We start from the raw sequence: 22,977 nt of genomic DNA, 5'->3' as shown, positions 1-22,977 counted from the left end.
AGAGATATATTTTAGGTGATTATTCTAGAGAGAGAGAGAGAGAAGAGTGAGAAAGTAGTGGACGGTTGGGATTGGGTCTGATCAGGGCATATTGGCATAATCCTAGGAAGGATCTAGAATCCTTGTGTTCTCTGGCTTTCTGGTCCTTTGTGAGTTGTGGACCGTTGGATGGGTTGATGAGAGAATTATTGTTATTATTATTTTTATTTTGAGAGAAAAGGAAAGAGATTAAAGAGGAAAGGTTTTTGTCCTAGATGCTTCCTTGAGAGCCCGGCTAACCCCCCTTGGAAGTCTTCGACCCTCTATATTCAACTTTGCTGTCCAGCCTGTATCGCGCCTTTGGTTTGGCTATCAAAACCAACCATCCATGCTTAAATTACATGAAAGTTGTTTGTTTGTGTTTGTTTATTGTTCTATTATTAATTTTTTTGAAAATTTTTTGGACGAAATTTTTTTAAGGAGGATAGATTATGAGATCCCGTATTTTTTTAAGTTTTATTTTAAAAAATATTTTAAATATTTTAAAATTTTATTTGAGAAATAAAATATTTTGGGTTAATTTTATAATTTTTGTTTTAAATTAGTTTGACTCGTTCTTTGACTTTTTGAACTACTAGGCTTTTTTGACTTTGATTTGTGGCTTGTTGGAAAGGTCTCGAACACACGAATATGTGAGCGCGAACTGTGCATCGATTGAAGCTACGGTTTAAGAGATACAAGTATTTGAAATGATGGACATTTTTGTAAATTTATAAACATGAGTTTTAAACACTCAAAATCAAATTTTTTATTTTAATTTCTCTCTCCTCATTTTACATTCACACGGCCCACCACCTGACACTCTCATTCTATCTCTTCTCTCTCCACCCTCTCTCTTTCTTTTTCCTTCTCCTTTCTCTTTCTTTTTTTTTCTTCTTCTCTTTTCTCTCATTCCTCCATCAGTAAGCCAATCATTTCTCTCCTGTGCCGACCACTAGCCCACCCTCATCTCTTTCTCCCTCCTCTCGCCCCCTGCCGCCGAAACCCACCAAAACTCAATCTCCCCAAAACCTAGAAATCTCACTCAGTCGAAAACTTCGCCGAAATTTCATATTTCAGCGAAATCATCAAAATCCAAACAAAATTTTGTTGGTTTAGTGTTAAAATTTTCATACCTCAAAAAATCGAAAATTTCGCCTAAAATTTCAAAATTTAAATCCTTGCTTATGCCTGTATTGTTTTTAAATAAAAATAAATAAAAAATAGAACTACAAAAGACTCTCGGGAGTGTATCCAATTAGGATTTTAAATGACTTTGGTGGAATTAAAAAGTCTGGTTGTATTCAATCAAAACTTTTAAAGAGTTTATAAAAGTCGTGGTATTCAATCAAGACTTTTAAAAAGCTTATAGTATTCAATTAAGACTTTTAGAGAGTCTATAAAAGTAATATGGTATTCAAAAAGTCATTGACTTTATTAAATGATAGACTTTAAAAGACTTTTATGGACTTTGTAGTGTAAATTATGTTATATCAAAGTCAATAATTCTCCAACGTTCCCCCTGCAAATTTCAAATAATTTCAAGGTATTTATTTATTTTTAAAGAGTGATGTTATACCCTCTAATCTTATTTCTTCACTCACCTCTTAATTTATTTTTTTCTAATTCTATATCTTCTTATATTAATTTTCTTTTTCTCTTATATTAATTGACTCCTCATTATGGGTTGGAACCAACAGCGTTGCCACAATGTAACGTAACAGCAAGATATTCAAACCAACCACTTCACCGTTTTTAAGTACTCAACAAAATCACAAGATTATATATTCATAAGTTGAGAAATAATGTTACCACCACATCATATAATGTTCTCAACCTGCCAATTCAATTAAACAAATTCTAACAACTCGTTAAAACACAATATTTGACAGTCTAACAACATAAAAACATAAAATTCAGAACACTTATAATAAATTATGGAACAAAATAATTTTGGTCCCTACAATTTTAGTCTCAACTTTTTATATTGTTTGCAATATTATGACAATTTATAACACATGCATCTCGGTCTTGAAACTCATCCCCATTCCACTCACTCACGGAGGACAAAAAAATAAAAATATATTGGAGAAATCCTAAAATAAATAATAAAAAATTATATCAAAGTTATTAGAAATCTATAAAAATCCTTCAAAATCTATGAGAAAAGTTATGGAAACTCTAAATAGAATTATGTCAAAGTCTATGTGGAGTTTATGAAAGTAATTAAAAATCTATCAACTCTACCAAAGTTAATGACTTTTAAAAATTCTACAAAAGTCCATTAAAATCCTAATTGAATACACCCCCTGAAACTATAAAGGTATTTTAAATTAGTCCACAATCTCTAAAAGCTTTCAAATTAGTACCTAATCTTATAAAAAAATATACAAATTAAACCTCCCATTAGCTAAACCCCTAAATGCCTACGTGGAAAATGTGGGTCCCTTTTTATGCTAATATGGACAACATATGTGTTCCATTTGTATTAAGGAGTGGCACTTTTAAGTTGGAGTTCTAAGGATCTCAACTTTTTTTTATTAATTTTTATTTCTCAACTTACATGATATTCATATATTAGACATAAAAAAATAAAAAATAAACCTACAAAAGAAAATTAAGTATCATATTCAGTACAATAATGACACATAAAGTGGAAAACAAATGTTAAAAAAAAAAAAGCTTAATTCGCTATTACACTATAATAACTTTTCTTTAAGATAATAATAATAATGTTAATTGAACTATGGCATTACTTTGGTTTGGCATACTTCACTCTGCAGAGCTGTTCCTCTTCTTAAAGTTATAGTTTAAAATGTGAAATACTCTCAACAAGCCAATAATAATTAGTTCCTTTTACCCAATGGGAGTTTGTGCTTACTTTATGCTTTCAGGCTCATTTTTGAATTCTAGTGTGGGATTTTGTTGACTAGTAATGTGCATTTTCTCCAGAATAGTTAATTAATTAAAATTTAGACCCTGTGCTGCATATTACAGATTTACGATCCAATTGCAACCGAGCCTAAATCAGGAGAGGATTAGAAACTCTAATGCCTTACTGAATTTGATTGTGGTCCAATTTTATGATCCTGTTCATTGAAAGTAACTCATTACGCCAAGAGTTTCACATGTCACGCTTCTCATTGCGCGGTCCCTCCTTTTCTTTTGCCAGTTGTTGCTAGAAAGGCCTGAGGCTCCCTGTATTTAGAATTTCGTATATATAGGCATCCTTATTAGTTTATTCCAAACAAAATTGGAGTTAAAGCTCTTGTAGGGAGGTCATATCTCTGTCTCCAGAAGCTAGAGGAGAGTTAGTTAGTTTATTTATTTTGAATTACGTATCACCCCATTAGAAAACAAAAAAACAAAAATGTTAAAAAAACAACAATCTCCTTGCCTAGAAGGACCACCAATCCCTTAGCACGTAGATATAAGTCAAGGTCTTTATGGAATCTTGAATAATGCTAGTATACCTTGACTTTGGAATATAAAGCAGTGTTGACTAACAGAAGCAATGTTGCACAGCCAGCTCCAAATTTTGCAGCAGCATTGAGTAAGAAGCTTAAGAGTTGCTGCTCAAGGATGATTGATTGATTGATTGATTTCCAGGAGTATATATATTAGAAACTGACAGACAATGGTTCTGCTTGGATTATTTTACATGCAAAAAAATTGTCATTTATTTTGCTAGTTTTGATTACCAGCAAAAGAGATGCCTAATGCAGTCTCCATTTTATAGCAAAAGTATAAATAAATAAATAAATAGGTAAATTGACGCTGCCTTCTACAATAAGCATCCTCTTTGTCTCTTGCTTTTGCTTTTCTTGCTGTGGAAGAAGGACCAGCAACCAGGTAAGGTATTGCTATCAGAAAACCTGCATGTAAGGAGAGATGCACAGAATCCATTAGTTGTATTTTGGCATCGATCAGCTTCATTGTATTATCAACATTTTCAATGATGTTCACTTTTGTGCAATAATTAATGTTGGAGTTGTGCAGTTAACAATCCAAGATCACTTCTGCACATCTGAATGCATGTTTGGTTTTGTTTTCACTATCATATAAACAATGAATTTCGTAACAAAAATCAGTGAAATACCTTGTTGTGCTTTTGTTGCTGCTACTTGTACTTCCAGTATACCTTGTTGTGCTTTTGTTGCTGCTACTTGAACTTCCAGTTCCTGCAAGGAAAAATCTTACCACCCACCAATCTTTATGATTCTCAATTCTCTTAAATGATGGACTTGGGGAAACTTTTGAGCACTTCCCAGCTGCTTTTGCTTTCTTCTTTGAGCCTAGGAAAGTTGGAAAGAAGATCTTTATTAGGAAAGTTTCACTTTCCATACTTGCAGTCCTTGATATCTGGCGTGCCTTGTAGCTTTTCTTATTTTGCTTCCTGATTTTTTGGGCTTCAGTGTCGAAATACAAACTTTTCTTTTCAACACCAATTTCAATTTCTTCTCGAACCTCCTCATGTGTACCATGTTGCTGATCATCAACAATATCTTTTAGAGAAAGTTCGTAACAAGACTCGGGCACGTTTTGAATCATTTCCATAAGTTCCCTCCTACTTTCAAGAATTACTTGTTTCCTTGACGTGGGAGAAAGATTACTATAGTGATGGTTGTGGGGGAGCAAAGGAGAAGACTCAAACTCATATTTGATGCTACTCAAGGTGTTTGTTTCCCATGAAGGTGGTGAGTAAGCACTCCAGAAATCAAATTCTTTTTCTTCTGCACTATCATGACTAGTGCTATGAAATTCTTGACACAGATCAAGCATGGTATGGAGAGGAGTGAGTGAAACTGAAACGTGAGGAATGAAGTTTGTGATTTTGGGTTTGAGAGGAGTGGCTATGATATTAATAACTCATGATGGGGAAGCTTTGGTCATTGTCATTTTCTTCACAGGGTTTAATAAGGAGCACTTAAAGTCATTGCCGTCTAAGATGGGAAGGTCAAGTAAACAGTCCAATTTTCCCAATTTTCCACCACTTGTCAAACTCAAAGCTTTTCTTCTAGAGAAACTTCATTGACTTTTTTGCTTATATTTGTTGTCCTGCTACTACCAACATTTTCCTTGTTTATGGCCATAAATATCAACTCTTATTTTCAAGCAGATTAAAGGTTTTATGCAGTGCAATAATCAAATAGCTGACACCATTTACAGATATGCGTTACATTATTAGAAATGAAGTATCCTACTATCCTTGTCAGCTTCAGCAAAAGAAAAGAAAAAATGAATTATTAGGTGTTAACATTAAAGGTAGTCATTCTGAACCATTTAACAGGTCAGGACTCGGGCTTAGTGGTCAGAGTCAAAGTTCAATGCATGGTCAAACATTTTGATTTATAGGACTTTTGGTTATAATTGTAAGGGGACCATATCTCCTGTAATCACGGTTTCAAAACTTGTGACAAATAACTTTAAGGACAAAACCTAGTTGGTTAATTAACTTCAATATTGACTTGCAAAAGAAATAACATTTGAATGCAATGGGGACAAGAACCTTTGGTGCCAACCTTAATCAATGCTAAGTTACAAGATGAACTTAGTAGAGCTGAACAAAGCCAAATGGTGAAAAAGGAAGTGAAAAATACAAGATTGCAACCTTAGCTTTTGAGAAAAACCTTTCTATGGAACTAATAAGAAACATTTGTAGAAAGCTTGAAGAATGCTCCAAAATTGTTTGAAAACACTTTAGCAGAGAAACAAAAAGATTTGGCATAATGGCATGTGTTCATCTTGCTCATTTTAATGTCAACCAAAATCCTTGACAATGTCCTTTCAGAAAAATAAAATAAAAATAAAAATCCTTGCCACTGTAGTAGGAAGTGATCGAACCTTTTTTTGTTTTACTTTGTTAGTGCAGATTTTTGAAAAGTGTAGATCAGATGTAGTCACCGAATGGCTTCAGACTGTTGGTGATACCTTATGAAGAAATTGTAGAGTATTGCATAAAGAAACTCATGATTGGCAAACACATTGGTAGTGTACAGTGACAGGTTTAGGCCTTCAAGATAATCTCTTGATCGACTTACTGTAGAACAAAAAATATTTCACATGAAAATTTAGGTTTGTCCTGAAAGATGCTAGGATGGATTAATGGATAAAACAGCCTGCCAACACTTGGGCTTGGAGAGTATGCTCTCTCTCCTTTTTCTATTTATTATCATCCAAAGTAGAGCAAGAATAACCATTATCCTCAGAATAAAGAGAAAGGCTGCATATGTAAGGTGGATGGCTTACATCCTTCATATGATCTGCTAATTTACCAATCATATCATTTATCTCTCCTATCTGACAGTGGAACTTGTCTTTGGCTACAAACTCATGCCTTGCATTCCTCAGCTCAATTAAACTATAAGCTGATTCTTTGTTCAAACCTCTTTCTTCCATGAGCCTTCTCACTCTATCGGCATCAGCCCATCTACCCGCTGCAGCATAAATGTTCGATAACATAACATATCTTGCAGCATTCCTGGGCTCCAACTCAAACAGAGCTTCTGCAGCCCTCCTAGCTAGGTTCAAGTTCCTATGGACTCGACAAGCAGCCAAAAGTGCACCCCACATCCCAATATGATCAGATCCATTAGGAGCTCTCTCAATCAACTCAACAGCTTCCTTCAGTCTATTTTTTCTCCCAAGCAAATCAACCACAATTGCATAGTGATCTGGTCTAGGTTTAATACCATAACCCTTTTCCATTAAGTGCAGAATCTCAAGTCCTTCGGAAACTAAACCTGTGTGACTGCAAGCAGATAACAGCACAAGAAAAGTCACATAATTAGGCTTAATATTTGCCTCTACCATCCTTTTAAAAACAATTATTGATTTCTCACCCAGCCCATTCTGAGCAAACCCAGTAATTAAAGAGTTCCAAGAGACTATGTCCTTTTCAGGAATCACCTCAAACAATGTTTTTGCTGATTTCATGTCTCCACATTTGCTGTACATGTCAATCAGAGCATTACAAATAAACACATTCAACAAGTAGGTTCCATTGCTACTTCTCACGATTTGCCCATGAATCTGTTTACCTCTTTCAATAAGTGCTAAATCTGCACAAGCACTCAAAACACTAACATATGTAAACGTGCTAGGCTGGATCCGCTCTTTCTGCATTTTCTGAAAAAGATCCAAGGCTTCGTTGCCACGCCCACTTTGTACAAAACCTGAAACCAAAGCAGTCCAAGAAACTGTGTTCTTGACAGGCATTTCATTAAATACCCAACAAGCATCATCCAATCTAGATGCCAATGCATAAGAAACAATCATTGAGGTCCAAGACACTACGTCCCTCTCCCGCATTCGACTGAATATGGAATATGAGGTCTCAGCTTCACCACATTTCCCATAAGAATCAACCAAAGCATTGTAAACAATCATATTCAACTCCAAGCCAATCACAATCGCCACCCCATGAACTTGACGTAACAATGCCAATGCACCCAAGCATGCACAAGTACCCACCATACTTACAAAAGTGAACTTGTCTAAGAATAAACATTCGTACTCTCTTTGCATTTTTTGAAATAGATATATGGATTCTTTGTGAAACCCATGACGGGTTAAACCAGAAATCAAAGAATTGTAGCTCACAAGGTTTGGTTCAGTCATTTTAGCAAGCAGACAACGAGCATTGTCAAAAAGACCATTTCTCGAGTACATAGAGATCATGGTGTTCCAAGAATGGGTGTTTTTCATTGGGAGGTGGTCGAAAACCTTTTGGGCATTTTGAATGGAATTGCATTTGGCGTACAGGTCTATAAGGTGGTTGGTGAGGAAAGTGCTGGAGGTGAGAGCTGTTTTGATTAAGTGTGAGTGCAAAACCATGCCAAGCCTCAGGTCTTTACTTGTGATGCTTTGGGAGATGAGAGATGCATATCGATCAATGGTTGGGATGATATCACTACCAACCATCAAAGTCGGCTTCATATTCTCAACTGATGATGGCAGAGTTGTCTGGGTTGTGTGACTTGGTTTGGGGCCTTTGGGCTGTGTAAGTGTGTATGGGTTGGATGATGTAAAAAAATAATATTAATTTTCGCATGAGGTGGGGTAAATGCTAACGTGCGCATGGGAAAAGGAAAGCAGCCCCCCTTTTAACTGGTAAAAGTGGGCTCAGCCAATCAATAGATACGGTGGGGGGGCCAGTGCGTCCCGTGATTGACTCTGCCGCCTCATAACAACAACGCAACAACAACCAAATGCGACGTCGTACGCTGAAAACATTAGCCGATGCCCCGGTCCTCACCCTCTCTGCCGGCCTTTTTTTTTTTATCACATTCAGCTCGCCAACTGCAGCAGCAGAGCTTTTGAAGCAAAGCAAACCAAAACCCAATGCTCCAAAAGTTGAATTGAGCTGAGCAAAGATTGAAAAGGAGAGGGCTTGACTGAGGTTTTGACCAATTTGAACCCTTGATAGATCAAGGTATCTACCACTTTTGTCTTCAAGTTCAGTCAACTAAGTCTTTCTTTACTACCCTGTCTGTGTTTGTGTGTTGGAAGTTTCGGCCTTTCAGGTGAATTGAGCTTCTTAAGCTCATGATCTGTGGATCTGCATGGTTTCACTGCCCAATTCTATCTATTTTTGTTCTTTTATCAGTACTGCATTTGAGGCTTTCTTCCTTCTTTGTGATATTTTTTCGGGGTTTGGTTCAATTTGTTGGAAAATTTGGGATTTTGATAATTTGAAATTGAGGGTCTGGAGGTTTTGCTTATTGGCGTTGCTTAATAGGTCTTCAAAGTGGCTTTGGTTGATCGGAATATGGGTTTGGAAGGTTTTATGCAGTTGGGTTAATATACTGTCAATTGGGTCTCCATTAAAGATGTGCTTTTAATGAAAATGATTGGCTGTCTAGCCTGTCTGTGATATAGTCAGCTTTTTTCAGCTTCTTGAATGAACTCCCTTTTTGATCTCCATAATTCTTTTTTCCTAAATAGTCCATTAAATAGTCCATGTGGGACGTAGTTAAGCAATTTGGGTTGGAAAGAGTGAATTTTTGTTACACAATTTGTGTACATCCAATCTTGGACTCTTGGCTGTTTAAGTTACAGGATATGTACCTTATGGCTGTAACTGTTTTAAGTAATATCAAAATTTTCTATAATGTAATATTACTTGCACATGGATCTAAGGACAGTTCACATTGCGTACATGGGCTTAAATTCCAATTTCCTGAATCTGAATATGGAAGCTCTTCTTAAGAGTTAGTGTTTATGGACCATGGTAGTAAATACAGTTCTGTTTTCCTCTTTGATCTTTTGTCATGCGCACTGTTACATGGCTCTGCATTTTTTGAAGTTCCTGTCTTCATATTATGATGGTTCTATGAATTTGATAGGTATTTATCTCTTGAAGCGTACAAGAAATGAGGATGTTGAATGGAATTTGGGGTTGGTACTTCTGGCATATTCACTTTTGCTGAAGTGACTGCTCTATGGTAGCAATAGTTCCTTGGTTGGAGGTCAATACTGATAGGTGAAAGATCGGGGGATGGAGTATTTGTTGTCTTTTTACTTTCTGCAATTTTATATTTCAATCCTTCAGATGGGTACGAAAATTATGGTGAAGCCAAATGATCCATTCTCTCAGTCAGTGTTTTTTGTTGTTTGCTGCTAAGTAATATTATAATCAATAAGTATCAATTGTGCACTTACAATATATTTGCCAAAACTTTTCCTTAGCAGGTCTATATTTGTTTGAGCTAAAGTAACTGGCACCATGGGTGTCTCGGGAAAATGGATTAAGGCATTGGTTGGCTTCAAGAAATCAGACAAGTCGCAGCCTTCAGAGAAGGATGACAGTGTGGGTACCATTTCTTTTCAATACCTAGTCTTCTATAACTTATTTAGTTATTTCTTTTATCTTTATTCTGGTGTTTATCTGGCGTCTTGCAAGCCTGCAAGGTTGGATCAGCACTCCTCCAATCACTTTCTTTTCTTAATCTTGTTGGAATGTGCTGGGATATCCATACATTATTCAAAAGTATAGATGAGTTCCATGGTTGTTATTTGATTTGTGTTTGAGAATTTAGCATATGCGTTGTTAGTTGCTCTTATGAAAATTTTATATAGTTTGCTCTCTAATGTTGTAATGAACCACTCCCATGTTCTTGGAGATTATGGGTTCCTTGGGTATAGCTAGTGTAAACATAAAGCCTGAATTCTTGGCAGTAAAGGACTTGAGTTATCCACCCCAAGTAAAAAAAGTAAAAATGATCTTTTATTTTTCTTTTCATCAGAGTCTTTCTTTTTGTTAAAAGGTTTTTTTTTTTCTTTCTTTTAAGTAAGAAAATTAAAAAAGAAAAAAAACATTGTCAGACATAGTTTTTCCTTAAAACTTGCTTAAAGCTTTTATTCCTTGCGTCCGCATGAAAAATATTTTGCAGAGTGCAGTCCAGTTTTAAGTAGGGCCACCTATCACTGAATTAAAGTAACTGTGACTCAGTGCTAGTAGTGTAACTGAATGCAATTGGTTTTTCTGGACTGCCTGCATTAAGTTTTTTTGTACTAGTGTATTAATTTTTCAGATGTAAATTGTTAATGTGATTGTTGGTTAAAATTGAGTAACAGTTACAAATGTTACTGTTAATACAATGCCCCAAACTTAAAACAGAACCGCAAGGGAAAAAATTTCCTTGTTGGATCACCTGGTGCTTGGGCGTCCTGATTTGTCCTTTTATGTAAATGACCCTTTTTTGGTTACTAGTTATAGGGCTCTGTTCGGGTTAAAAAATTTGAGTATGCTCATGAAAAAAGAAAAACGTAGGGAACAGTAGGGAAGTGGAGGTTATATGAGGTTTTCTATTTGGACTTTATCAAAGGTCTTCTTTTTGTAACTAGTTATAGGCTCTGTGGGAGCATTGTGTTTGTCCACAATTAAAGTAAAGTGGAGGAATTTACTGTTAATTACTTTGGCAAATGTACATTTTATTTAGAGCAAATTACAACTTACACTCCTAAGGTTTGGTGGGGTTTCACAACTTGCACCCTATCGTTTCAATCTCTTCAATTTAGTACCTAATGTTCTGATTTACTTACAATTGACTACTGTTGTCTGTTTGACTGTCTAATCAGACATTAATTGATGACGTGGCAGCTGCGCGTCCCACATTTTGTTGACTTGTAAGGCCGAACGACCTCACAGACTGCCTCATAAGAAGTGCTTCAGCAGTTTGATATGAATTTTTGGTTTTTGAATGACCTCCCAAAATCCATATCAAACTTGATGTACTGAAAATGCACATGCAGAGAGGTCATTCGGCCTTACAAGTTGGCAAAAATGCGGGACCCACTATTGTCAAGTCATCAATTGACGTATAATTAGACAATCAGAAATATGACAGTAGTCAATTGTATGTAAATCAAAACGTTAGGTACTAAATTGAAACTATAGGATGCAAGTTGTGAAACACCCTAAACCTCAGGGGTGTAAATTGTAATTTGCTTTTTTATTTATTTATTTATTTTGGTGTTAAGAGATGGCTTTAATTCTGTTATTATGCGGTGATCTTTAACCTATCTTTATAATTAGGGGGGGGGGGGGGGGGGGGTTGATTCAGGAATGGTGGAAATATTTTCCTATTATTGCCAAAGTACATTTGCTTGGTCATATATACACACTAGAAATATAGAGAAGCTGTTAAAAAATTATTAATTGTGTATGTTAGAATAAAAAAGAATAATTGGTCCACCTCCTAATAGATTAAGCTTTTGGGTACAGTTGTAAACAATAAAAACTCTACTATGGTATCATGGTGGGAGATTCTAAGTTCAAATCTGTACAGCTACACCCTATCAATTTATGTTATAGTCCGCATGTTGGGTTCTCTAGTGGTGAGGAGAGGCCCACACATGAGAAGAAGTGTTAGAATATAAAATATTAGTCCACTTCTTAATACGTATTTTTGGGAACATTGGTAACAGTATGCTTTTTTTTTAAAAGAGAAACAAAACTTCATTAATCTAAAATCACCTTAATGAAATCAATTGTAAGGAATCGACTTCTACAGTATAGCAAGAATCTAAAATAAAGATTGACTTTCCATAGAAAACAGCACCTATCTAAAACATCAACACACAGCTGCTTTCCAGTCCAAATAAATAGCAGAAAATGAAGGCTCCCGCCCAAAGAGACGATCGTAATCTGATTCTCTCCCAAATCTCCTCCACTCCCACCCCTATGAGTGTACAATATGTTTGTAAAAATGTTATGAAACCTTCAGACTTCAGTTGGCCTATGAACAACTGGAGAGACTCTAAGAAACATTGAATATGGTAATATTCATCGTAGTTATAAGTATCAACTTGTCTGACTTATTTCCGTGTTTCTCGACAATTGCAGAGAACAGCTGCTAACAAGTTTCGGCACAGGAGAAAGCATTCCATTGAGATTGATTCAGACAGACTTCAATGCGAGTTTGACGCCAATGCTGCTCCACCAGTTGGAGATGCCAGTACTCAATTAAACCGAGATGCTGTGGATTCTCCTTCCAGTTCACTACAACAAAACAATGCACAAAGTGAGCAGAATGTGAGAGAAGAATGGGCTGCCACACGCATCCAAACAGCGTTTCGTGGGTTTCTGGTATTAAATTTTTCTTATCAAATTTAGTTTCAGTTGGTCAGCACCTAACATATTATTTTGTATCGGTTACTGGCTCAAGAATAACTTCCAACTGATTTAAATTCAGATTCCTCCTTCTAGATGTCGATGCTGTAACACTATTTTGTGCTTTGGCATTCAAGCATTTAAGTTGTTAAGGATATTGGATTTAAGACATCCTCTAACGAGTAAGGAGTTATATTAATGAAGAGAGATAACAAAGGTTTTTAGGATTCGTTATGCACACTTGCACAGGACAGACAAGAAGACAAACTAGAACTTGGTATTGTCTAACATGTTATTACTAGAGTTGTAAAATTCCAGTTTTTCATATCCTTTATAATTTCTGATATCACATGCTGCTTTAAACTACCATCTGAGAGATAGATGAGCGAAGAAAATTATATTGGGAGATCCAGGGAGTTAAAAGCAAAAACATAAAAGAAATTAATAATTGTTTTGGAATCTTTATCCTCTCCATCGGATGAGTGTGGCTAGATAACTTCTCAGGTAAGACATGATGTGGTAAGATCAATGAAAGGAAACTATTTGGCAGTCCTGGGAATGAAAATATATATTCTTGATATAGATAAAAGATGGCCAAATTACAAGGCCTCTGTATCACTTACTATGACCCAATTTAATTTTATTGAACTTCAGCCTTATCTCTACCGTATGGTTTACTATAAGAAAGTTGCTCTACCTTATAAGGTTTCTTTTGCTAATTCTATGGCTATTTAAAATCTTGCATATGTTAGGATTAAGATCTAAACAACTGGAGTGGTTTGTGTTGAGCAATCTACTTCAGGTTGTCTGTCTTCAATTGTGTACAAATTGCTAAACTAAAAGCCACCTAGACTTGGGACCATTTTGGTATTAAGGTGGCTCGATGAGTCACCTTTAGTTGTGTGGTAGGAATAGTTTGTTGTGAAGTAAAGAAACTAAGGACTTCGGTGACTACATAATTTTTTTTTTTTCAGTGAGGTCTTAAATCATTTTTCACTTCATTTAAAATGTAACTAAAGCATTATTAGCAAGCCTATTTTTCAAATTTATAAAGTCGACTTATGATGTTATTAAGATACCCTTTTATTAATATACTTGTTCGGTTTCCTATAAAAAATAATAAAAATAAATTAATGAAAGTGAATAATAAAAAGTATTAACAATAGATACATGAATAATCATTTAAAAAAGTAAATTTATGAACAATATAGTCGACTTATGGGCCATATGCTAATGGGTGAGACTCTAATATTGAGGTTACGGGTTCATGTTGGAGTCTTTGGAAAGACATTTCAAAAGCCATCAGTTCTTTCTATCATTACCTTCATGTAGTTGTGGGAAATGGGGCACAAATTAGTTTTTGGGAGGATTGGTGGATAGGTGACTCTCCTTTATGTGAGTCCTTTCAACATCTTATAATCAGCCTGTAGTGAATTAACACCCCCTGTGATCTTGTCCTTGATGTATTCTAGAGTTAAAATAGATATAGCAAACAACACACAATATGGCAGAAAAAGTAAACACAAAGAACACCAAGATTTGTTATCGAGGTTCGGCAAACTTTGCCTACGTCCCCGTGTGATCCTTAGAGAATCACAGCTGCACTATGTATAGAATAAGAGTACAAGAACTTGTTGAAACCCTAGACTACCCAACTCGCAGCCGCTCTCTTCTCTCTTGCACAAATAGCTCTCTTGTGTTTTTCCCTCTTGAAAAACCCTTCCCTTGAAGTCACTCACCCTTGAGTCTCTAACCCGAGTCTCCCTTTTAGTTTCTTCCCTAGAAGTCTCTAGCTATACTTAGATTTTCTATGAGACTTGCAGCAGCCTATTTATAGAGCATAGACTTACCAATTACAATATGGATTCCTAATCCTAATAGAATTAGGTAATCTACCTATTAGCTAATTCTATTCTCCTGTACACAAGGAAAACCCTTTAGAACTCCTTCCCACACTAGGAAAGTCTTGTGCAAGTCCTATTTGTCTTCCAAAATCGTACCCCACTAGGAAAACACCAAACTACCCCACTGCCCAGTCTCCCTATTGCTCTCGGCCAGACCTGTAGCTTCCTCCAGAAATTTCCGACGAGACAAAAAACACAACAATCTCCACCTTGGCGAGTTGGAACCAAAGCCATGAATGTTGTACCTTCGAGATATTCTCTAGTCTTGAAGTAACCTTGAACAAACCTCCAAGAACCCCTTCACATTGGCAAAAAAAAACCCATTGCCTCAATGCACCTTAAGTGAGAAGGTGCTCCACCTCAATCAACTAACTTTGAAGATTGAGCAAGCTCAACCCGAGCTTGTACCTTCGAATCTTAATTGCAGCCTCAAGATTCTCTTCGCCTTTTGTTCCATAAACCCATTCATAGCCAACGTTCTCCTTGGATTTAGGAACTAACTTCCAACCGAAGTTCCTTTGTAGAAACAACCTAGCACACCTCCGACGTTCCCATTCCTTGCTCTCACAAGCCCCCTTGAATGTAGTCGGATTTCCCTTACTAACACCATAGTAACCTCTGTCCTTTTCCCACCAAAACTTGTGAGTTAGCTTGATGGTACTTTTGGGCTTGGACTGCCTTGTGCTCTTTTGCCCCACCTGTTCTTGAACCTTTGTTGATTGTTGTTGTTGTCCAAACTCTTCAACCCTTGTGTCATGCTCCACTAGCTCAGAGTTGGCCTTCTCTTGAACTGAATTTACCTTCATAACCACCTTGGTTGCCTTCATGGTTGCATCTTCCTTAACAACAATCAAACCTTCCTCATCTTCCTTGACTTCCCTTGTTGCATCTTTGAAGTCAAATCTTTGATGAATAACTAACCAAGCAACAATCATGGTTTGTTGGTTCTTCTTCCTTAGCCGTAGCACTTGTTTGAAAAACCCTTCCCTTGAAGTCACTCACCCTTGAGTCTCTAACCCGAGTCTCCCTTTGAGTTTCTTCCCTAGAAGTCTCTAGCTATACTTATATTTTCTATGAGACTTGCAGCAGCCTATTTATAGAGCATAGACTTACCATTTACAATATGGATTCCTAATCCTAATAGAATTAGGTAATCTACCTATTAGCTAATTCTATTCCCTTGTACACAAGGAAAACCCTTTAGAACTCCTTCCCACACTAGGAAAGTCTTGCGCAAGTCCTATTTGTCTTCCAAAATTGTACCCCACTAGGAAAACACCAAACTACCCCACTGCCCAGTCTCCCTATTGCTCTCGGCCAGACCTGTAGCTTCCTCCAGAAATTTCCGACGAGACAAAAAACACAACACAGCCCATAAAAACAAGCAGACAAATCACTAAATGAGGGAACTAATCCAATAATAACAAATTCATTTTACTTTTGACTGTAAAAAAATCTGACTAGGAAACTTAAACTAATTAACTATTGAAATTATAAAAATAAGTGCTTTAAACCTCTCTACTGTAATCCTTATTCAGGTTTCACCACAGTAAAGTAATCAGTTTCCTAACTATAAAAGATTGCAGAAAGATACCCATTAGCGCTGCTGTAACCACCAAAAAAAAAAAAGAAGGAAAAAGTAAAATTCAATACTGCTTACTTGCTTAGCTTTCTTTCTGATCAGATAAATGTGCTCCATAAAGGCAGGGGTCTTTGGTTTTGCATACCACAGCCTATTTCTGAAATATAGAGCAAGATACAGTTTGGCAGATTATCAGATTAATTTGTGACTTGATTTGGATGTCAAGACTCAGGACAATGTCTGCAACTACAAGTCTTAAACTTAAGTCATGTGATCATTAATAAATTCAGGTGTGGCTAGCTGAATTTATACTTTGACATTTTCCATTATGCAGTTTGGAAAACATCTCAGCTTGTACGGTTGCATAACTTTATTCTGTAACAACCACGCCTAAAATGTCTTTGTTTAACAACTCAGAGTTGGTTTACTTTCCTGACTTAGATAGTTGGAGTGGCACATTGTCAAGCCCCTAGTAGAAGAGGAAAAGTGGGAATGAATATTGTTTGAGAAAGCTTTGTGCTCTGCAATCTTCCAGGAATCTAGTATATCTTCATGCAGTTTGTACTTTTTAGAGTAGCTACATTTTATGCTTGTGCATATCCTTTTTGTATTTTGTTTTTGAAACTGTTATGAGATCATAATCTTTTGGTGATATATATTTATATATCAGGCTAGAAGAGCTCTTCGAGCTTTGAAAGGATTGGTAAGACTTCAAGCCCTTGTCAGAGGCCATGCTGTGAGAAAACAAGCTGCAATAACTCTTCGCTGTATGCAAGCTTTAGTTAGAGTTCAGGCTCGTGTGCGAGCAAGGCGTGTTCGTCTGGCATTGGAAAGTCAAACGGCAGAACAGATACTTCAGCAACAACTTGCAAATGAGGCTCGCGTCCGTGAAATAGAAGTAAGCAGTAGTGGCTACTAGCTACTTGGTTTTGTACACATTAATTACACTGATGCTATACTGTGTGTAGATGGAATCATTGCTTTCTTGATTTTCCTAATTTGTTGATTTTTTATTTATGGGCAATGCTATTAGCACTCCTCATTAGCCTTTTGCATTCTGTACTTTAACCTCCAACTAGTTTCAAGGTTTTGGGACCATCTTGGATTGCATCAACACTGGGAAAGGTTTAGAGAAGAGATATGAGAGTGGTTATGTAGGATGAGGACAATAACCGGATTAAATGGTTAGAATTTATATTGATTAAGTGGTTAGAATTTATATAAAGCAATTGTCAGAAGGTGAAAATAGAAGAGTGACAACATTCAAGAACAGGCTATTTGAAGAACAAAAGAATAAATCAATATGAGGAGATTAAAAGGAGCAAAGGAATGAGAAAACCTTCAAACTTAAACTACTTTCCATAGCATCCTAATGCTTACATGATAAACCTTACCATACAGAAATATTGACTCGTAAGCTACTTCCTTGATGTTAAAACAATGTAACTTGTCAGCAACTTGATTCTTCTTAATATTTTAATTACTCCACAGTAATTAATTTCATCTCAAGTAACTTTAACAACAGTAGACCTAGAACTAGGAGAAGTTAGAATATACCCAAATCAATCTCTCAATCAAAAAATTTTTACATTAAGAAAATTGAGGAACTCGATAACAGCATGTTGTACCTTTCACATAAGTCAAGATCCAGCTGAGGCACCAAAAATATTGCTTTGCAAGTCTAGGAGGGGGCAACACAGGGTAGGCTCAGCTTTAGTATTATTCTATTTTAGGTTTGCAGGCCATCTGGCTGTTAGTGTTATTCTATTTTAGATTCTACCTTTTATATCTATGTTGGTTTCTTTAAGTGTGGCTTAGACATTTAATATATCAGGTTTGATGCTAGAGAAGAGACAAGTTCCATGGTGATATTGATGTAGGAGGGCAGTAGGACTAGTAGGAAACAGAGAGGAAGGAAGAGTGGGAGAAAGAGAAAAATGAACAGAGAGGAAGGAAGAGAAAGAAGATAGAAGGGAAACAAGGCCTTTAGTGTCTCAAAATTAATCAATTGAAGTCTGTCTACACGAGGATAAATTCTTTAATACATACCATGTCCATCATGTTGATGTAGTACATCATCTTAGTGGGATCCATATAATTTGAGTATGATGGAGTTACATCATGGCCTATTTATAGAGGCCAAACCAAACTCAAAAGGAAACTAAAATCAAACTTAAAAGGAAACTACAACCAAATAAAATCTCTTCAATAAAGGAAACTAAATGAAACCCTAGGTCCTATGCCTATGCCTATGTCTAACATTGGTGTGTGGCCTTCTTGACGATTTCTGTGATGTATTCTCTATGAAGGTGGTGAAGCTTAGTAACTGATATTCTGCTTGAAACTTTATGGGTATTTCTTATCAATGTTCCCTATCCCTAAGGAGGATGGAAAGGATTGTTAGTAATAATAATTGCAAAAGTAGGCATTTAAATCAGCTGATGTAGCATTTGTGAAGCTGCTAAGTCTTCTGTATTACATAAACGAGATCCAAAGTGCAATAATGCATATCAATGACTTGTAAATATTACAATAACACTACTTAGCTTATCAAATGCTGTTATGTGATATAAGCTCTTACCGAAATACATCTCTGTGTACCTTCCATACTTGCTGCCCATTAGCATCTCAAATTTGGGTAGGCTTGTTATCTGCTTCATATTGCTCCTGACTGTGGTGCAGGAAGGGTGGTGTGATAGTGTAGGATCCGTTCAAGAAATTCAGGCCAAGTTGTTGAAGAGGCAGGAGGCTGCGGCTAAGCGTGAGAGAGCCATGGCATATGCTCTTGCCCATCAGGTGAAACATGATAAAGCTGTGTTGAGTTTTATGAAGCAGCATTTTGTTTCTTGTGTGTGTGTGTGTGAGTGTGTGTGTGTGTTTTTTTTTTGTTGCATGAGGTGAATTTGATTGTGAATTGCATAAAAGGAAGATTAATGAGGAAATACTAACACCAACACTCTAACATGAAAGGAGGAACTTAAATGTTGGAACATGCCCGTCTGGAGTGCGAAATGGTAGTTTTGGATTAGAATTCTGAGCTTTAATATGATATTTTGTTCTTATGATAAATATAACAATAACAGTATGAATGAAAACAAATGAATATAAAAAAAAAAAAAAAAAAAAGATCCATTTCTAATGAAATTAATTCATCATTTCATTTCATTTGCTGCATTCTTTTGGTTCAAATAGAAATTTCAAGTGAATAGAATTCATTTGATGTGGGGCTGGCTACTTTTAGAATTCATTGGCATTAGGGAATCTTGTATCATTGTGTGGTCTCTCAATTACAAGGCAACTGAGTTTCATAAAATCAAAAAGTCCCAAGTTTCAGTAAAAAACCTAGGTAAAAGTTTTATTTATTTATAATCCCGAGGCACTAAAATGGTATCAGGCTGACTGATCGGTTCTGTCTTTTTACTTAAGTTTTGTTTATATTATATATATTATTTTATATGATTCTTTGCATAAATAATTTATTGGGTTTATAATTTAAGATTTATTAGGAGTTATTGGGACGTACTAGAGCAGGATATGAGTGTGATTTAGGGGAGTGACATTCATGAAATTCTAACCGAGTATATTTGGGATTTATTCTATCCGGGATAAGTATGGTGTAGGGGTTTTACTGTTTAGGATTTAGGGCTTTAGTAAAGCCCTAAGTCTAGGAGACTAAACTCTAAACCCAAACCCTAAACGGAACCCAAAAATTAATTTAACTAGGGATGCAATTCTCGGTGAGCTACTTTTTGTTACATGTGTAAATACTCACTGAGGTGTATTATTTAGTGCTTTAAAAAACATGGATGAAATAAAAGGCTTATTCGCACAAATACCCCCCTGAAACTATAACTTTGTCTCACTTCACCCCCTGAAAGTTTAATGTCTCCACTTACCCCCTAAAAGTTTAATGTCTCCACTTACCCCCTAAAAGTTTATCTCGTGTTCTACATTACCCGAAACCATCAAGTCCATCAATGTCACCGTTTGAATTTATGATGAAAATACCTTGCTGCGTAGACGTCACGTCATCAATTCAAACGGAGGAATTGACAGACTTGATGGTTTTGGTTTATATGGAACACTAGATAAACTTTTAGGGGATAAAATGTAACTTTAACTTTCAGGGGGTGAAATGAGACAAAATTATAGTTTTAAGGGGTAAATGTGCAAATAAGCCAAAAAAGAATTAGAAAACTGGGAAATAAAATACTCCAGGGAAAAATTGGAGTGGCAAAAAAAAGACCAAAGACACCTGAGTTTATTGTTAAAGAAAGTATCTTCTTGTGGTTTACTGAAAAAAGCCTAAAAAATTAAATCTGAGCTTTTTGTGGGGATTTCCAAAGCCTTATTTTTATGCCATTTCAATTGAATTCTACATTAACGAACTGTTCTAAATATACAAAAAAAAAAATGTGGAATTCATTAACAAATGAACAGAATTCCTCATTGTAAAGATTTCACACTGCTAATATGATCATCCCAAATGCGGAGTTCCCTTCATTTTGCTCTGTAGTGTTTTGTTGAACGATTCACATGCTTTGACAACTTCTCAACATTGTTAAAAAAACCTTGACTGGAATTTCTAAATTTTCCTGAATGCCTATTATGTTGTACCTTTGTTATCCTAACCACAACCATTGATGGTGATAGTCACCTGTGAGAATATGTTATTTCAGGAGGCTTCTAAAACATGTGTTTTTTCTTTCTTTTCCATAATCACCTTTGAAAAACTGTTCAAGGGTCCATGTAGGAACAGAGGCCGTTAGTAGGCATTTGATGGACAGCATGCTTAATAGTTTTACATATATATGGGGTTGGAACATGTACCTAGTAATTCGCTTACATATAAACTTGTTTCCCAGCCAGAAAAGAAGAGAAAGAAAAGAGATCTTTTGAAGGAGTACCACTCTCCCATCCCCCCCCCCCCCCCCTCTCTCTCTCCCTCGCTCTTATTGTTGTGTAACTTTGTTTTGGCCAAATTGTTATGTAACTTTTTAGTGCTTCGTTTTCACACTATTATAGATAAAAACCTCTCACACACTGCCCTTTATCTTTGATTTTTATTAGAACTTGTATCCAGAATAGTTTCAAAAGCATATCCAAAACTTTCTGGATACCCTAGGCCCAAGAGCACACTTTGTCATTGAAATATGACCCTTCTTAGTAAAGTTGTAAGGGAAAACATGAAAAATATTACATTTTTTTTAACCTTTTGATGAGATTTGCCTTCTTTCTTGACGTGTAAACCAGGGATGTGCTTGTAATTATTGAATTTTAGTACATGCACACATACACTTGTCCTGGCTCATTGTTGTTCATAATGAGTAGTGTTTACACATCATGGGCTTACACATACAATTTTCTTTTTCTGCAGTGGCAGGCTGGATCAAGACAGCAGCCAGCTCTCTCTGGATTCGAGCCAGATAAAAGCAGCTGGGGGTGGAACTGGTTGGAAAGATGGATGGCTGTCCGTCCCTGGGAGAACCGCTTTCTAGATATTAATCTTAGAGAGGGAGTAATGGTACATGAAAATGAATCAGCTGATGATAAGAATGGCAGCAAAACCCAGTTAAAATCTGCCGGCAAGAAACCTATTTCGTCAAATGTTCAATCAAATCTGTCAAGTCAAAAAGCTGTTCCCTTGCATTCTGATGGCTGTGATTCTTCGCCCAGTAAGTCGGCAGACATGTTGGAGGCATCCAATGCTCAATTTGGGAAGCCAAAGTCCAAGCCATTTTTGGAAGATCCAATTGTAGAAAGAAACTCAAAACCTGGTATTACTTCAAGATCCCATAGTAATCCAAAAGAGAGATCCACAGAATCAGATAAACAGGCAAAGAAGCGGTTGTCTCTGCCTAATAGCGGTCAGTCTCTCTCCTCTCTCTCTCTCTCTCTCTCTCTCTCTCTCTCTCTCTCTCTCTCTCTGTATGTGTGTAGGCATTCTTTTCCTAAATTTCCATTCTTGGAAAGGGACTAGCCTGTTCTGCGAAGATGCCACAATGCTATTTTTCTCTTGAATTGAGCAGTATATTCAGGCTTTTCTCCATCAGAATATGGAAAGTTACTATCAGGCTTATCCTATTCCGTGCAAATGTGCATGCCTTCAGATAAGAAAATCTGTTTCTAGGATAAGCAAGTGATATCCTAGGCTCGTCATATCCCCAGTGGTCCTGTCTGTAACACTGCATTGTAATTCAAGCAATGCACAATGATGTCTATTTCCAACCTTTTAGGATACCAGCATTAATTATTCATTTGGTTTGATCAGGGGGAGGTCTTGGTGCCCAAACTGCCAAACATCCTATTAGATCTAATGTCAAAGGGACGCCCAGTTCTCAGAAACCCATCAAGGCTAGATCAAAACCCAGTGGAAAAGGGGACTCAAACCCTTCAAAATCTGTCCCGCAAGCTGTTGATGTGTAACTTCAATGTCCCATGGAAAAAACCTTTCTTGGCATTTCCCGTAGAGGTGCGTGCTGTTTTAGATCTGTACATATTGAGCTACGTTGTGAGGATGCAACCACATTGCTTTCGTTACTGTCACAAATTATAAAGTGGTTTCACAGTAGCAGTGTTAAGGATGGATCAATTGATTGTTGGAGGGAATGAATAAATTATAAGATTAGTGGGATCAATGTGTTATTGTTGTAATCAGCTTTGTTTATTGTTGTTAATTATGTAAGTACTGGTGTTTTTTCATGTAAATTTACAATTTTCAAAGTAGGCTTCAATATTGTTGTCATCGACTCGGGTACTCAGAAGACCCATGTAGTATGCTTGTGCCAATAATGGATCTGGGATTTGGGGTGAATATCATGAAAGTGGACATCTCTAGTCTTGACTGCAAATATTTA

General features: G+C 36.4%; 2 protein-coding genes and 1 pseudogene across 3 annotated transcripts; 1 reads left to right on the top strand and 2 right to left on the bottom strand.

Moving 5' to 3' along the window:
- Positions 1-3,559: 3,559 nt before the first annotated feature.
- On the bottom strand, positions 3,560-4,969 carry LOC147299189 (uncharacterized). The gene is made up of 2 exons (XM_086228544.1): positions 4,118-4,969; positions 3,560-3,893 (listed from the first exon to the last, which is right to left on the bottom strand). Exons 1-2 carry the CDS (start codon positions 4,798-4,800, stop codon positions 3,803-3,805), a joined length of 774 nt encoding a protein of 257 aa, XP_086084670.1. The 5' UTR covers positions 4,801-4,969; the 3' UTR covers positions 3,560-3,802.
- Positions 4,970-6,003: 1,034 nt separating this feature from the next.
- LOC147299188 (pentatricopeptide repeat-containing protein At2g21090 pseudogene) lies at positions 6,004-7,987 on the bottom strand (annotated as a pseudogene).
- Positions 7,988-8,238: 251 nt separating this feature from the next.
- Positions 8,239-22,934, top strand: IQD5 (IQ-domain 5). 2 transcript variants are annotated; one of them, XM_086229625.1, is made up of 8 exons: positions 8,239-8,452; positions 9,366-9,502; positions 9,712-9,829; positions 12,368-12,610; positions 16,791-17,018; positions 18,803-18,916; positions 21,498-21,987; positions 22,392-22,934. In XM_086229625.1, the coding sequence occupies exons 3-8, from the start codon at positions 9,746-9,748 to the stop codon at positions 22,544-22,546; spliced, it is 1,314 nt and encodes a 437-aa protein (XP_086085751.1). In that variant the 5' UTR covers positions 8,239-8,452; positions 9,366-9,502; positions 9,712-9,745; the 3' UTR covers positions 22,547-22,934. The 2 variants fall into 2 exon arrangements, with proteins under 2 accessions (XP_086085751.1, XP_086085752.1); XM_086229626.1 differs by lacking the exons at positions 8,239-8,452; positions 9,366-9,502 and adding an exon at positions 9,560-9,575 and having other exon boundaries at positions 9,709-9,829.
- Positions 22,935-22,977: the final 43 nt, after the last annotated feature.

This window comes from Dryas octopetala, chromosome 1 (assembly GCF_963921425.1).
Source record: "Dryas octopetala chromosome 1, drDryOcto1.1, whole genome shotgun sequence".
Taxonomy (NCBI): Eukaryota; Viridiplantae; Streptophyta; class Magnoliopsida; order Rosales; family Rosaceae; genus Dryas; species Dryas octopetala.
Note: the sequence above shows the minus strand (reverse complement) of the source record. Positions and strands in the feature narration are given on the sequence as shown.

Excerpts from the sequence above, each read along its gene's own strand:
- LOC147299189 (XM_086228544.1), bottom strand. The coding sequence starts at position 4,800 with ATGCTTGATCTGTGTCAAGAATTTCATAGCACTAGTCATGATAGTGCA. Across the intron at positions 3,894-4,117 it reads AGCAACAAAAGCACAACAAG|GTTTTCTGATAGCAATACCT; the intron begins GTATTTCACTGA and ends CCTTACATGCAG.
- IQD5 (XM_086229625.1), top strand. The coding sequence starts at position 9,746 with ATGGGTGTCTCGGGAAAATGGATTAAGGCATTGGTTGGCTTCAAGAAA. Across the intron at positions 18,917-21,497 it reads CATATGCTCTTGCCCATCAG|TGGCAGGCTGGATCAAGACA; the intron begins GTGAAACATGAT and ends CTTTTTCTGCAG. Across the intron at positions 21,988-22,391 it reads GTTGTCTCTGCCTAATAGCG|GGGGAGGTCTTGGTGCCCAA; the intron begins GTCAGTCTCTCT and ends TGGTTTGATCAG.